Genomic DNA, 17,740 nt, shown 5'->3' with positions numbered 1-17,740 from the left:
AGCCATGCGGAAACATTCATCTCTTGGGGGAAAATGACCCCCAATCTTTACTTTTTTCCCCCTTTCTTATCAACTTCTCAAATTAACCATAAACAATTCGATGATCACTCTACTCCCCCTGTCCCATTACAGTCGTAAAACTTTGCATCCCACTTGGTCTGTATGTTCATGGTCGAATGAAATCTGACCAATGAAATCATAGAAATCTCGGGAATTGCTCTTCAATCAGTGAGCTGAGTTTCGCGAGCAGACAAAGCACGTGGCTGTATGTACCGATGCGACAATCAGCGACATGCGATTGGTGGTTTAGTTCACCCATCGAGCCAATTAGCGAAAGGCGCATTACATAAGCACGCTTTCTTCGACACGCCCCTGGCCCTACTATGCCTACAGTTCAGTACACTGGCGCTGGCCGCCTCGTATGTGATGCAATTGCCAATCACGTTTGGCCGGACTGTATATATAAATATTCATGAGCTCAGAGTCCCGCTACAAGGGGACTGCATGCGCTGCGCTGGCCTAGCCTAGCTGGTACGAGTGCGAGCGTAGTTAATTTGGCAAGTATCCAAAGTGTGGTCCAGGTATGGACGACTAGGAAGAGTCGCCATTTTAGAACTGTGAGTTACCCAATAAATCTGTCATCAGATAATCAAATTCGAGATAACAGTTGATTCGTTGAGCGCTATAACTTTCAGAGTTTCATGTCAACAAGATAGAGATAAAATGGTTTGATGTGACAGAGGTACACGCGAGCACATGCAGTCAATCAAGTACAAATTGTCTACCGGTACGCTACGTATACCTGAATGAACTATAGCTTTATCAGTCTATCATTACCGAACCCCGAACCGAACCAATGTTCGGCAAATTTCTGCCGAACCTTGCCGAACCGAACCGAACCCGAACATGGCGCCTGACTTGCAGCACTATCGCATTGTCTGTTTAACGAGATATATAATCCTGTTGTACTAAAACCTCCCGTTTTCAAGTCAATATACAGCAAATATATTTCCTCGCACTTCAAATTATCATTGTTTTATGTAGTGACATGCTTCTTTTTCATGACTACTGAAAGTGATTGCCCCATGTTAAGGTCTTAATATATACATATGAAGCATTTCTTGTCCGTGATTACGTTCGCATTAGTGGATTGGTGAGATAAGTCTGCTTTCCATGAAATCCTAAAATTAGTCCTTAAAATGTCCCTTTTTCTGATCTGAATATAAATTTTTTTTCAGCTCTCGCTTCGCGCTCGCATCATTTGGTTAATGAAATACGCATGGTCCTTGTTAATTCCTACAAACAAGCTTTATAATGCCCCACTTCAGGTCTGAATTATCTAAATTTTCAGATCGCGCTCGCAACATTTGATTAGTGAGATGCGTATGATAATTATGATTACAATGACTACAAAAAGTGCTTCATGTGTTCAGATGTAATTCTAACAAAATCAGCGAGCGCTTGGCACTCACATTACATGACTATGGTGAGATATGTATACTCTTAATGGATTCCTAAAATAAAGTCCATAAAGTCTCCGTTTGGGGTCAATATATACCAAAATTTCAGCTCGTGCTTCGCGCTCACATTGTTTAGCGAGACAGGTACCTATCATTACAAAAATTTTCAGCTCCAGCTTTGCGCTTGCATTATTTGATCAGTGAGATACATATCCGTTTAATGACATTGTCCTTAAAAGGTCTCTATTAGGTTAGTATACCTGGCAACTGAGCACTTCGCGCGCTCACTAAATGACTCAAAATTTTTGCTGGTGCCCCCCAATGCCGTGACCTACGGTACGCCACTGTACAAAAGTATACAAAAATAGAATACAAAAGATACAAAAGTAGAGCAGAAGCATGGCTAAAGGAGAGCTACCTGGACATGGTTCTTCGCAATTACAGAATTCTGTCGGGGGTAGGTAAATTCATAAAAAACATGCAGAATTATGCCTTACTTTAAAAGTAATAACAAAGAGTGTTGCTAAGGCGAGCACATAATACGCCCGCCTGTAACGCGCAAAATGGAGTTATTGGTCAAGCAAGAAAAGTCGAAGGTGGCAACTTCACCTTTGACCTTAAAATCAATAGAATTCCTGGGATCCATGCTCGTATCATACACATCAAATTTAAGTTAAACTGAAGTTATCACGTTCACAAAGACTGCAGAAGGGTAAGTTGAAAACATGTCAGAGTGACCTTGACCTTTTGACCTCAAAATCAATAGGCTTCCTGGGATCTATGCTAGTATCATAAACACCAAATTATATGAGCCTAGGTTACGTAAGACTGAAGTAATCATGTTTACAAGGACTGCAGAAGGGTACTAAAGATGAAAATATGTCATTGTGACCTTGACCTTTGACCTAAAAAGCAATAGGCTTCCTGGGATCCATGCTAGTATCATACACGCCAAATTATATAAGCTTAGGTTAAGTTAAACTGAAGTTATTGCGTTTACAAGGAAAAGTTAACGGATGGACAGACAGACGGACGGTTTCACGGTACACCATGTATCTTTCTTGGGCAAGTGTTGGTAATGAAAAGGATCACCCAAACTTGACATTTCGACAACTGTGTTCTAGTCGTCTTTAGAAGAATGTGCAAAGTTTGTAAAAGCAGGCCTTATATACTGTCAAGGTGACGTATGCACGGTACTTTGCAGGGTACATGTCTCTGATTGGCTGGATAAGTCACATGACATCCACATATGCAGACCTGAGTGACAGTACACAGAATTGGGCGTGCAAATCAGCGAAGACCAGAAATGCCGTCAATTATCATTCCCCCAAAATGGCATGAATGACAAAAGCCAAATACGCTGTATCACTGCAATGCTCCCACGTGTGTGAAACGTCCCAGTAGGCTCCACACATTTGTGTAGGAAACTGTGAGTGGGGGCTAATTAGGGTGTGTTTATGCTTCCACATTTCAGGCCATAAATTAGCGTTTTCATACATGATTAGTCTTAAACACAGTTGCGTCCATGCTTACTTTCCTTTTAAACAACATTGCAGAATGCCAATCACAAACTTACAGAAAGGTGCATTTTTAAACGTTGTTTGACCAGAATCAGGGATTCTGGGGAAGTATAAACAGGACCAGTATAAACTTGTTTAAATGACATCATTTGTTAAAGGATTAAAAAAAAAAAAACGGAACATGATGAGGAGACATCACTGAGCCAGAAGCCCCAGTAGCATAAACAAATTGATGACTTATTATTTTCTTATGTATACTTATATACATTATTTTGTCTTACTATTATCCTCACCATGGTAGAAATTATATGGCTATATCAAGTAGTTCTATGCAATTACAAAGATCAGAAATTAGAAAATAAAAGTTAGAATAATCGTCGATCATAACGACACATTAAAAAAAAAATTCGAAAAAGAGCGCCCAATTGGACCCTGCCTTCCTGCTCAATGAAAATTTTGATGCAAAGCCAGCTGCAGATTGCAATTTTGCCTCTGAAAAATTAAGCATAAACAGCACTCCGAGAATGTTTGCAATTGGCGTTCTGAAATGATGTCTGAAAATGCTAATTCTGTTTCCCCAATGGAACACACCCTAATTAGCCTCATGTAAGTCTAGAATGGTAAGCCAGATATTGCTAAGTTCGAGGCTGCTGTCTTGAGGAAAAGTGTTATGTTCCTCAATCTCCATAGCTTCTCTGACTCTCCGCTGATGCCAGTAGGAGACATGGGTGACCAGTCTACTCTCATCCCAGATGATCCGGTGATCATGCGAGTGAGCATGATTGATAATTGCAGACTTGTCTCTTGCGTCTCTCCTACCATTGGCCTTGTGTTCCTTAATCAGAGTGTTAAGGAACAACCCGTCTCACCAAAGTAAACTTGACCACATTCACAGAGAATGTGGTAAACTCCAGGGAGGTTCTTTGGGTTGTGCTTGTCCTTGTGGGTAGTGAAGGCAGAATGAAGCTTATTTGAAGTTATTCCTTGTTTTGACATCTTCAAATACTATAGTGACAGCAGTAGTGTTATTTTACCTGTTTTTACTGAATTATAAACCGTAAAGATGAGTTTGGACTTAGACAGTACCAGGGCAGTGTTTGTTCAAAAACAGAGATGAGAATATTTAGCATTTAAGTCTGGCTTGATCTGTTCTTTGTGTAAGCACTTCACTTCTAAGTTTGCATTGCATAGTAATGCTAATGCATTCTGTTGTGTTTCTGTTAGAGTGTCAGGTGACAAAGTTTGAATGAGGCAGTGAGTCCCCTCGTTAATGGCTTTTGGATTCTCTGCAGTTTTAAATCACGGCTTCACGTGTGAGTAGACAAATTTTCCCAAATAGCTGCATTCAATTTGGGGCAACAGAGAGAGGGGCAATTGCTCGAGGGACGGTAGTTTCCTCCAGCTTCTTCCATAACATTCTCCTCTAGCTGATGTGACATGAGGTACATGGCAGACGTGGCTAAATCATTGTGTATTGCGCCACCAGCCCCAGTGGGGATAGCAAATTTCTGAGCAAGGGCAGGGACTTCGTCCTCATTTTCTAGCTCTTGACTAGGTGCAACAGTTTCGTTGATATCACCCTCATCGCTGCTGCCGTCATGAGAAATAGGGCATTGACCCATGTTATCAGAATCAAACGTTTCAAAGTCACTATCAACTCCAAGTAAACTCACATTATCTGCACATGTCGGTGGTAATGAAGAATCCCCGGTGGAGTACCGGTACTCATCATGGTACTAGCACTAGCCCATTGGCATGGCAGAAATTCCACCATTGTTTCCATCATTGATTCTAATCTGCCCAGTCTTCCTTGTAAATCAGCGAAGTCATCCTTCCCTTCGGTTTCTTGCACTTCTGTTTTGGCGCAGAGTTCCTAGACTCATAAAGCGTGGGTTTTCCAGAGTCATTTTTCTTGACTTTCGAATCAGGGACCCGAGGCAGTTTCGCCCGGGGAAGTTCCGGCTTCGTTGATGAGCTGATGGTAGATGGAGAACTTTGTATTGTAGCCGTTCTAAAACCATAAAAATTTACAATTTTCGACGAGAAAAAACAGTTTCTCAAATCTGTGAAGAAAAGGAGAGTTTCTCTCCCTGTGAAAATAATTTTCAAGACCGGTAGTCTAAAGAAACGTCAAAAATAAAGGTTATTTTGACTGCTGAGGAAAGTTGCTTTCCCCTCTGAAACTAGCGCCGCAAATTAACTGCGCATGCGCGGGTGGGATCTCATGTAATAACGATCGAGGAAATAAAATACATTCACTGGCCCTAAATGAAATTTGACTTTGATCATGTGACCTAAGACTTGTCACTGATATTTGATTACCCCTATGTCACATATCATAAACTATATCCATATCAAGTTATGATGGCAATTCAACAATTACCCCCAACATCGCCAAAGTTCATTGACCATAAATCTAGTAATTGTTATTATTATTAATATTAATATTAGGTCTGATTCAAACTGGGTGGTTCACCGGTGCAAATTTGTCCAGGCCAGTGCTCCACTAAAATAAATCTATAAAAAATTAAGTGTCTCCAAAGACTATGAATTATCAACAAAGTTTAGGTCTACATGTACATTTCCTCATCTAGATAATATATAAAAATTTTCACATGATTATTTACAAACCTTGGTCAAACAAGTATAGTTATGAAAATAATATTACAACTTTAGGTTTCTTGATTTCCTTGCTTGAATTGATTGACCCGAAGCATTTCAATCCATTTAATCATGTTGCGTGTGCGCACAGCCATACTGTTCTGTTTACGACCTATGAACACAGAAGGTGTTAACACTTTAAAATGCAACAAAGCAAAAAAGGTCAAGAGTGAATGTTTAACTAACCTCTTTTCAAGACTCCTACAGCATATTTAGCCATGGAATCCAGCGAGTTGGTCGAAGTCAGCATCTGGCGGTCCATCTTATTACTTTCAAATAAATAAAAAATATTTGTTTATTCAATTTACAGTATATGTCACAAATTTATATTTATAAAACAAGGAGGTTCACGAACCATGAGTCTCGCCTGATTTCACGATCAATAAAATATGCAATGTGATCTTTTGATCCCCTCGATGACCTTTGACCTTATCATCTTCATGAACACATGTGTGGTATCACCCAATGATTATTTGTACCAAGTGTAAACACAATTGACGCAGAAATAAAGAAATGAGAGTAATTTGAAAAAAATCTGGACCTTTTGGCCCTTAAATGACCTTTGATCTTATTATCCTAAACAACACACAGGTGGTTTCACATAAGGATCATTTGAACCAAGTGTGATAAAAATTGATGCAGAAATAAACAGATCTATGAGCAAGTTGCACAGAAACTTCAACAAGTGGAACGCCTCTAGCAGTCTCGCCTGCATTTTTTTTTAAAAGAAAAGAAAAGGTTTCTGTGACTCAAATTGGAAGCCAGTTCATTTGCGCCATTTTCTATGATTGAGACACAGTCAGTAGCAAACTGCATGCATAGTCACGTCGCTCCGCTTCCTCGCTGAGACTCAAAATTAATTGTTTTGTTTTTTTAAACTCACTTTTCATGCCTGTATTTAAAGGGCAGGTCCATCCCAGGAAAAAGTTGATTTGAAACAATAGAGAAAAATCAGCATGATGCTGAAAATTTCATCAAAATTGGATGTAAAATAAGAATGTTATGACATATTAAAGATTTGCCTATTTTTCACAAAACAGTTATATGCACAACTCAGTGATATGCAAATGAGAGAGTTGATGATGTCAATGCAAATGAGAGAGTTGATGATGTCACTCACTCACTATTTCTTTTGTTTTTGTTTGAATGATACAATATTTCAATTTTTACAGATTTGACGATAAGAACCCTCTTGGTCGAACCACAAAATATTAAAACATTGGTCATTCCATACATGTATGTTCAGGGAGGAATAAAACTTTATTTCACATGCCAATAAGGAGAAAATTGAAATGTTTCATACTTCATACATGTATAATAAAATACAAAAGAAATAGTGAGAGGGTGATGTCCTCAGTCCCCTCATTTGCATACTGACAAGGATGTGCATATAACTGTTTTGTGAAATTAAGCGAAACTTTAAAATATAACTTTCTTATTTTGCATCTGATTTTGATGAAATTTTCAATTCTATGCTTGTTTGATTTTTCTCTTTTTATTCAAATCAAGTTTTTGTTGGGGTAGACTTTTCCTTTAATAAGTTTCAGTTACATAAAGCGATAATAATAATAATAATAATACATTGTATTTATATGCAAAGCGATAGTAAATAAATCACAGGTATCTGAAACTCTGAATGTCTACATGTATACATGTAACTTTGCATGAAATTTAAATAGGGTAAAATTATGAAACAGAAATACAACCTTTGCAAAGAACCCCATGAGCTCCAAAATAGCCACTGTAAAATACATTACGGTTGGCTATTTTTCAGGGGGAAAATCTTAAAAGAGCCCTCATAAAAAAAATAATAAATTTTTGATTGGTTGTCCAAGGTAATTTCCTGCTGGCCCCAGGCCATCGCTAATGTTGAGCCTAAACTGTAGCTAGTTCATATGTACAAGCTGAGTAGAATGAAGGTTTCCCAACAGATTTGGGGGATTTTTCCCTGTTTTTAATCATATTTAAAAAAAAATTAAATAAAAATAAGAATTGAGGCAGCCTGAAAAATTAAAGCAGGTGGGGATGAGAAATAAACATGTATTATTTCACATTGCCTTTGTAGGGTTCAAACCTTATATCTCAAAATTAAAAAAAATGATGGAAGCTTGGAAAAATTGTCTGCACAGTCTCCTAATTCCTGTAGAGAACTCTTTCTAAGAGAAAAAAATTGAGCTTTTTCCTTTAATCACTTCATTTTTTAAAATTTTGAGATACTAGTAAACCCTAGGGTTATTGGCTTCATCAATAGAAATGAGAAAAACAGGCAATTCATCTTTTAAAATGATATTATTTGGAATGTCTCGTTCATAATTTTAAACATGGTACAAGTTATGAAATATACAATACTATGTAAAAGATGCAGTAATTACCTCATGAAAGATCTATTCTCAGTGCTGTTCATTCCATCTACATTAAGAGCAATTTGTTCTCCTTTACTTTTGGCATAGTGATCACTCTGAGTGTCCAGAAACAGTTCAAGCTCCAACTTTTGTGAACAAACATTGTTTAAAAAAATAAGTAGAAAATGCTTCAATCCATTAATTACATAACAGTACATCCTGAGATATTTCAAAAGTGAGTACCTTGGAACTTGACAAAATCTTACACATGTATTTTTATTTCATTTCATCCCCCCCTCCCCAAATCAATCAATAAATTCATCTGTAATCATATAATACATTATTGAAACAGGGTGATGAAAATCTTCTAACAACAGATCCATTAGAGGAAAAATCTTTTTACTTTTTACTTGACTTCAAGATCATGGTAAGTTTGTTTATTGTGTAACCAATTTATAGTTATTAATAACTGTAAGACATGTAGGCCCAAATTCACAAAGGTGGTTTTGAAAACCATCGGTTGAACCCATGGTTTATGCAGATTTCCTTTAAAAATTACGCTTATTACCGTGTATTATATTTAAAAATGTCCAATGCTAATCCTCACATTTGTCACAATGCATCAAATTGATGCCTGTTGCCATTACCATGGTTAAGTATGCTATTTTATTCATGAGTCCACTGATTTAAGGAGTCCACTCTCTAAACAATGGACTCCTGAATAAAAGAGCGTATTTGACCATGGGAACAGGCATCAATTTGGCGCACTGTGACAAGAGCGATCATCTTTAATGTATGTGGTAGATAAGCGTAATATATTCAGGAAATCTGCATCAACCATGGGTTTAACCAGTGGTTTTCAAATCCACCTTTGTGAATTCGGGCCATAAAGTCCTCTAAGAATTTCAATATCATATTAGTAGTAAAAAGATGTATCAGCCATATTACAAAATTACTGAGCACTGGCAACAATCAAACACCAGATTTCTTATTTGGAAACAGAAAAAGCAAAATACAAAATATTGAGTGAAATCTGATTTTTATTTTGAGATATTAAACAGAAAACAGTCATTTATTTACATGGAATCAATCAGGAATGAAATATGTAAAATCAAACATTTGAAGAAAAAAAAATTTCATCTTCTTTAAAAATCCTTTTTTATTTTTCCCCTGCATAATGGAAATTTAATAATTTTATGGACATCTTAAGTTGGCTTTTCACTCTTAGATTTGAGAAAATTGAACACTTATTTGCAATGAACTTATAGTTTTTGCTTGGACAAAACAGAAAATTGAACACCTTTTCTGATTCCAATTTTCTGGATTTTTTGTTGTTTTGCTTTGACGAAACAGAAAAGTGAAGACTGCGCCTACGTTAATCTTTGTGCAAGCTAGTTCAGGGAAAATATGATCATAGCTAACCAAAAAGCAGAAATACAGTATGAGAAGAAGGGGAAGGGGAGGAACATGAAAAGAAATAAAGAGATGGGAAAATAAGGAAATAAGTTTTTAAAATTCAACAAATAGGCCTAAACATTCCACCCACACACACCGAACTCCCATTTCCAGGGCACGCAGCGGCTTAGCTAGGAAAAAGCTCAGAAAAATGCACTAAAATGCACTAAAAATGAAGAAATCCGTTGTTTTGTTCTGGGATCGCGAATGTTTCTCGCAAATTTAGAATTGTATCTTCAAATTACAATCGAAAAAGAAACAAGTGGAGTGCCTCTGGCAGTCTCACCTGCATCACGCAATTCAATATAGCAGCAGTGCTGACTTTGAAAACTACTATAAAACAAGGCAAAAGCGATTTTGTGTCTCACCCACTTATGAAAATAACCAGAAATATTGTGATTTGCGAGGGCATGCAACAGAATTGTATCAAAACTTCATTGTGAAATAACTGTGATGGAATAACATTTGTTACAAGTCTTGCACGTAAACTTTAATGTTATCAGTAAGAAAATTCTCTGTTGATATATCGATAGAAATATCTTACCGACATTGACAACTATCGACAAAAGAACATTTTATTACTAAGCCAGTTCGAGGTAAAATTGAATGCGCCACCGCAGTTTAGACAAGGCCGCATCCCGTCCACGTCGGTGACGTACAGTAGCTTTAGGATAGGCTTGGGTAACACCAATGTAGCATAACTGGCGACACAGATTGTGCACTGTCAGTGTCAGTCCAACTTGTTTACTTTTCTGAAGTTACGAACATGAAGAAACGAATAACACCCATACGAACTAAAAAGAAATTTACCTGTGAGGCTGTAAAGTCACAATGTTGTTTACTAAACCTCGTTTTGGTAATGAACTTCCCCAAATCCATCGAGGAAGCAGAGGCCATCTCTTGTGCACACGCTCGTAAACATCCAGTGCAGTCATTGATTGACTGTATATATCCAGCCTACTGAACCAATGTTTTTGCTGTCAAGTTCGTCAACGAATGAAACTATCGTGGTGCGCGAGACAGCTAATAAGAGCTGAAGCAATTAGACCGTTATTACTGGCCGGTTGAGCTGGGGTTTCCCCACGTTTATAATATCAATAGACCATTTCCCACACTCGTGACTTCACAAGCGCGCATGCTACAGTGGGCCAGCAGCGGTGTTTTATGAACAAAATAATAAAGACCGCTACTGCGAAAAGTGTGAATGCAGAGGAACTTTACTGAACTACATAATAGCGGGTATTGTTGACGAGAGAAAGGTTATCGATATATCGCTATGTGGCAAAAACGTGTGTTTATCGACAGGACTAGCGATAAAGAGGTTCTCGATAACAGAACTAGATAGTACCTTGATTTATTCAACCTAAGATGGCTTTCTAACCTTCTCATTTCTAATTCAGTGCAATGAACCCAAAGAAAGAAAGGGCGGAAAGCAGAATACACTAACAGAAACAGGTAGACTTTAGGTGCACATGCCAGAACAAACTACTTTCCATTAAAAAAATACATTAAAGGACAAGTCCACCCCAACTAAAAGTTGATTTGAATAAAATAAGAAAATCAAACAAGCATAACACTGAAAATTTCATCAAAATCGGATGTAAATAAGAAAGTTATGACAATTTTAAAGTTTCGCTTAATTTCACAAAACAGTTATATGCTCATCCTGGTCGGTAAGCAAATGAGGAGACTGATGACGTCATCCACTCACAATTTCTTTTGTATTTTATTATATGAAATATGAAGTATTCTAATTTTCTTCTCATTGTCAAGCGAAACAATGATGAATTCCTCCATGAACATGTGGAATTAGCATTGTTTAATACTCTATGGTTCATTCAAGTTAGTCCTTATTGTCGAATCTGTAAAAAATGAAATATTGTACAATTCAAACAATAGAAAACAAAAAGAAATAGTGAGTGAGGGACATCATCAGCCGTCTCATTTGCATGTCACTGAGTTGTGCATATCTCTGTTTTGTGAAAAATAAGCGAAACTTTAAAATCTCATAACTTTCTTATTTTACAATGGATTTTGATGAAATTTTCAGCATCATGCTAGTTTGATTTTTCTCTATTTATTCAAATCAACATTTTTCTGGGGTGGACTTGACCTTTAAGGGCAAAAAGGCAAGAGATGGGGTTTATACATGCTACAAAGGAGAATGGCCCAATGAAGTAAAATGTCCCAATACTGGATCTAGATACTACAGATATATTTTCTATTGTTCTCATGAATAGTAACTGATTTTTGTCAGACATACTGTGCATAAAGTGGATATGTAATTCAACAATGTTAATAATCAACTTGCAGGCAAGGAGAAAATATAGGAGAAAAGTTTTGGCCAGCCTAAATTCGATGTCATGGACAAGCTTTTGGCTGGCTAAAAATCTTGATGTTAATGGGGATGGGTATCTGCTCAAAAACAAAGCACAGTAAACTACACTAGAAGGAAAACCTTTGAAACAAAATTAGATTTATATCACAGTGCTTCACAAAAGAGAGATGTGACATGTTTTAGGAGGAATCCCACGAACAGACTTTCACAGTGGCTTTGACTTTGTTAAAATAAGAAAAGATGCTATTAAATGGATCCATGCTGTAATATGCCATTCAAACCTTTGTTAATTGATGTGTACCTTTTTCTGTTTAGGTTTGATCCGAGCTGATGTGTATTCAAAGTCATCATAGGACATGTGATTGGGACGAACTGGATACTGAATGCAAAGATAAAAAAAGACCAACGTAAAATGCTACAGTCATAGAAATAGGAAAATGCAATATATAACAAAATCATTGTAAGAAAACAGCAAAAGAGAAATGAGAGGGTGAATGTATAAAAGAAATTGAACAAAGTATAAGGGGATGTTATGTTAACTCAATTTATTTAAACCTCAGTAGGCATGTTCAGATGCCATCTTGCACTCTCCCCCATCTGTCTAATGAAAACAAGTGGAGTGCCTCTGGCAGTCTCGCCTGCATTACGCGATTTGATATAGCAGCAGTGCTGACTTTGAAAACAGCTATTGAATAATTATTCACAAAAGAAACATTCGTATGATAATAAAAAAGGGACAGTGAGTTATCGTTTCAGAAAATCTTATATTCCATTTCAGCATGTCTGAAAACAGAAATTCCGTTTCCCCATAGACTTTGTGTACATGTACATGAAACTGTGACAATTCCGTTTACATAGAAAATCAATACGCAATTTGTATCGATGTCAAAATGCTCGCACTGGTCAAAATTTGTATCTGCCACTGTACTAACAATGCTTTAAAATCGATTTTAATCGAAGATATTTGAGCACAGATCCATAAACTTTCAAAGTTATGATGAATATCAACAAATACCCCCAACATGGCCAAAGTTCACTGATCCTAAATGAACTTTGACCTTGGTCATTTGACCTGAATCTTTGGCATGGTGTTCAGTAATACTTGATTACTCTTATGTCCAAGTATCATGAACTAGGCGCATAACCTTCGGTTAAGATTTTGATATTGATTCCCCCAACATGGTCCAAGTTCATTGACCCTATATGACCTTTGACCTTGGTCATGTGACATCAAACTCTGGCAGGATGTTGAGTAATACTTGATAACCAATATATCCAAGTTTCATGAACTAGGCCCATATACTTTTTTTTATTTATGAATGATGACATTTCAAAAACTTAACCTTCAGTGATTGACGATCCTGATGCTGGGGGTTGAAGTACCCTCAAGGTTTATGGGGGGGGGGGGGGGGGAGGGGTCCGTCGTGCATGTGTCATTTAGCATAGTCGTCTCGCTCTGCTTTGTTGCACACAATGAAAGGATTTGAATAAATCACAAGCTCTCCCATTAATACATGTAATGCAAATCCCTTAATTGGGTTTACAATTCTTTTTTTTTTAATAAGAAGGAACATACATGTATTCAATGCTGATCATACAAGGTGGCTCATGAATCACAAGTCTCACTTGATTTCACAATCAATAAAATATGCACTATGATCTTTTGACCCCTCGATGACCCTTGACCAGTCATCCTTAAGGACACACATGTGGTATTACACAACAATTGTATGTGTACCAAGTGTGAACATAATTGATGAAGAAATGAAGAGCAAGTTGGACAAATTGACCTTTTGACCCCTAGATGACCCTTGACCCCATCATCCTCAAGGACATGCACACATGGAATTACCCTAGGATTATTTGAGCCAAGTATAATAATCAAGATTGATGAAGAAATAAAGAATTGTTGATGCTAAAAGCAATGAGTCTTGATCTGCTATGCAGGTGAGACAAAAATAAAATCAATATGAATAAAAATGTCAACATGAAATATGGGAATTTAGGAAGAATGATGTTGTTTCGTTTAGACATATTTATCAGCAGCTTGATTTTTCATAAAACCATTTCTCACCTGAAAACAATACAAATTTTCAGCCAACTCCTTTGAGAGGTAAACATCGACCTGAAATGAGAAAAACAAAAATAATACAGAATAAAATGAAAGTGTGTTTCATGTATTTTTCATCTTTAGCAATGTCAGTATCCATAGGGCACCTTACATGTAGTTGTTAATTCTCATTTTTTCTAGCATTTTCTCCAACTACCATTTCTTTGTTTTCTTTTCAATAGAAACTAATGCTCTTTCCAATAACCAATTTACAATTGTTTAGTTTTTCACTAAATTTATCTGAAAATCGGTAATTCAGTACATCAATGTTCCCCAAAACTCTTTAAGATTTGATAGCTTTAGTTGAAAGTAAGTTCCAGTCACAGACCACTCATCCAATGTTGGAGGTTAGATACAGAGTTAGATAAAAATGTCCCATCAGTTTGAAGCTGTCTTGTCTAAAGTATAGGTTCCATGACACTTGCTCTGGCGACGAGTCTTGCCTGATTTCGCGATTAATAAAAGATGCAATATTTTCTTTCTTTCTTCCTTCCTTTCTTAATTCTTACACTCTAAATTCCAAGGACTTAAAAGAACTCCAGATTGGCTGTGAATAGTGACTTTCATTTTTTTAAGTCATTGCCACTTCTTATTTAATTCACCCGTCTTCCTCTTCTTGTTTTCCTATTTTTTATTCTCTTCTGTTTTTCCTTTTTTTTCTTTCCCCCTTTTCTTTTTGCTCCGCCAATGGGGGGGCTCGGATCTGCCTATGGGTATATAGTCACATTATATTAAGTAAAAGGGTTGGAAGCAGAGGAACATAACATAGGGGAGATTGGGGTTAATTTATGCAATACTGCCCTCAATTTATTGCCATTATCAACAGCCATCCACCATATTACAGACAACACTGTACAATAAGCCTGGTAAAGTTAGAAAGGAATTTTCGTTTTTTCAACTGAGTATTTTTTTTCTCTGTCAGAAATGTTTTATTATCTCAGAGAAGTTTATAGATCAAGTTGGCCAGTTTGGGGGTATAATAGACACTTGCACCAAGCTACAAAATAAGGTTATTAATATGCCATGGTGAAGTTCCTTTTTTGTGCTGTAAGCTTACAAATGCTACATAGGCCCAGGGTGCTACATAAGCACTTGCCCAATTGCCCGGGGCAAGTAAAAGTTAGAGTCAGGCAAGTTTTTTAAGTAAAGACCAAGACTACTTGCCCAAATTGGGCAAGCAAAATGCTTACAGTAGAATGACCAAAATTAGGGTCTATATGATTTTGGTCATGGCAGGCAAGATAAAATCACTTTGGAAAAAGAAATGCAATAAGAAAGTAGATCAGTTCATGTCAAAACAGAGAAAAAAGGTCAATGGTTTATAAAACCTCAAAACTTTCTTTTGGAGAAAAAAAACACAAAATTTCAAAGATTTTTTCAGGCGAGTGAAATAGATTTTTGGGCAAGTATATTCCAACTATTCATAAATTTACTTGCCCGACTGGGCAAGTACTTTTAAAAAGTTATGTAGCAACCTGCATGGGCCTCTGGGGCTAGTTGAAACAAAATTGAAGGGGCTATTTATAACATGTTCCAAGTTACCCCAAACATAAATGAATAAAACACTGGATTTGAGAAAATAATGTATACAATATTTCACACTCTTTTGAATATGTATTGTAAACCATGCTTGTTTTGAGTGTGCATTTAAGGACTACTATGGGCCCCTTATGCAATATTAACCCTTATTAACCCTTAACCCTCAATTTGAGTCCCCCCACTCGATAAATTTGTCACTTCACCGTCGCGCGAAATTTTCTAACTGCACCGCTCACTGACTTTTTACTTTCAAGTCTTGTGCATCATTTGAGACCAAATTTGCGATGCCCGGGTGAGTGATTTCAAAATCATGCAACATTTTGTACGTGCATGTCGGACCCAAAATTGCTCGAATGTACAAGGTCAATGCAAATTGTGTTTTTCGAACGAAAATCATGAATATATGATTATTTTAAAATTTGCTCGCTCAAATGGATTTATTAATATGCAAAAGGGTCCCCAACAAAGTTCATCAGAAAAAAAGGAAAAAGAATATAAAAAAAGGTTCGAAAAAACAAAGAAATACAAAGACAAGAGTGTCGCTAAGGCAAGCACATTATACGCCCGCCTGTAATGCAGAAAAATGGAGTTAATGGTCAAGCAAGAAAAGTGGAAGGTGGCAACTTTACCTCTGACCTCAAAATCGATAGGCTTCCTGGGATCCATGCTAGTATCATACACACCAAATTATATGAGCCTAGATTAAGTTAAACTAAAGTTATCGCGTTTACAAGGATTTCAGAAGGGTAAGATGAAAACATGTCAATGTGACCTTGACCTTTGACCACTTGACCTCAAAATCAATAGGCTTCCTGGGATCTATGCTAGTATCATACACACCAAATTATAGGAGCCTAGATTAAGTTAAACTAAAGTTATCGCGTTTACAAGGACTTCAGAAGGGTAAGATGAAAACATGTCAATGTGATCTTGACCTTTGACCTCCAAATCAATAGGCTCCTGGGATCCATGCTAGTATCATACACACCAAATTATAGGAGCCTAGATTAAGTTAAACTAAAGTTATCGCATTTACAAGGACTGCAGAAGGGCAAGATGAAAACATGTCAGTGTGATTTTGACCTTTGACCATTTGACCTTAAAATCAATAGGCTTCCTGGGATCCATGCTAGTATCATACACACCAAATTATAGGAGCCAAGATTAAGTTAAACTGAAGTTATCGCATTTACAAGGACTGCAGAAGGGTAAGATGAAAATATGTCACTGTAACCTTGACCTTTTGACCCCAAAAGTAAAAAGGCTTCCTGGGATCCATGCTGGTATCATACATATACCAAATTATATGAGCCTAGGGTAAGTTAAACTGAAGTTATCGTGTTTACAAGGAAAAGTTAACGGATGGACGAACAGACACCGAGCGTGATACGTCCCGTCAGGATGGGCGTATAAAAAACAAAAAATACATAAGAAATTATACTTTTTGCAATTTTTTCGTAGGTATTTGTTACAAATGTAAAAATTGATGCTCTCACCAAAAATTAGCATTCTACTAGCTAAATAGATTAAGTTAAAGGCAAAAACATACACCAAAATTTTTTTTTTTTAAAGGGCAAATTTCATGTTTATTTGCATAATTAATTAATTAAAAAATATAAACAATTTATCTTTGTCATGTAAATTTGATGCAGAAGTACATTAAATTGATGATACACTTAATTGCATGTAAAATCAAACACTCATAAATATGCAGAATTCTACTACACAGTCGGCTTGCATGAGTGGCTGTATAATATAGAAAATATAAAGTTCAACATATCAGAATACACCTTTAATATTTTGAACTTGAAAAAATAAAGCAAATAGGCTAAAACTAAAATATCACAGTTGTAAGTAGTTTAAGTATAATTTTTAATTGACCATGCAGTGTTCCAACTTACCCCATACCTCGTTCCAACTTACCCCGTATATGGGGTAAGTTGGAAAGCTTGCGATGGTCTTGTTCAAGGTGGATTGTTTTTCAGTAACCATCATAGAGTTTTAAAGTTTCATGGGGTACGTTTGAAGCCCTTAGATATATGCTTTAAGCTGACATATTGTTTCTCAAATCTATTTGGATTTTACAGCCATTTTTGTCAAAAATATTCTCAAATAAACCCCAATATCCCCTACCAACGCTTATATACTAACTTTTTCATGGATACGATGAACCTTCGAGAGAGCTTGTCATCTATCTGTATATATCTAACCAATGTAATTAAATTGTATACTGTCTTTTGGGTCATTGTCAAGTGTTAAGAAAAATCCATTTGAGATCGATAATTAGGGAGTGGGCCTATATTGGAATATCATTA

At 36.6% G+C, this 17,740-nt stretch overlaps 1 protein-coding gene across 1 annotated transcript in view; it reads right to left on the bottom strand.

The window, feature by feature from the left end:
- The window catches only part of LOC129268939 (DNA-directed RNA polymerase III subunit RPC5-like), a 52,440-nt gene extending 38,543 nt beyond the window's left edge, over positions 1-13,897 (bottom strand). The window contains exons 1-4 of the mRNA XM_064105109.1: positions 13,851-13,897; positions 12,078-12,155; positions 8,014-8,129; positions 5,828-5,910 (exon numbers count right to left, since the gene is read on the bottom strand). Coding sequence (XP_063961179.1) covers positions 5,828-5,910; positions 8,014-8,129; positions 12,078-12,134 — 256 coding nt within the window. The 5' untranslated portion in view covers positions 12,135-12,155; positions 13,851-13,897. The remainder of the gene's footprint in view (positions 1-5,827; positions 5,911-8,013; positions 8,130-12,077; positions 12,156-13,850) is intronic.
- Positions 13,898-17,740: the final 3,843 nt, after the last annotated feature.

This window comes from Lytechinus pictus, chromosome 10 (assembly GCF_037042905.1).
Source record: "Lytechinus pictus isolate F3 Inbred chromosome 10, Lp3.0, whole genome shotgun sequence".
Lineage (NCBI taxonomy): Eukaryota > Metazoa > Echinodermata > Echinoidea > Temnopleuroida > Toxopneustidae > Lytechinus > Lytechinus pictus.
The sequence above is the reverse complement of the archived record's forward strand: the minus strand, read 5'-3'. Positions and strand labels throughout refer to the sequence as shown.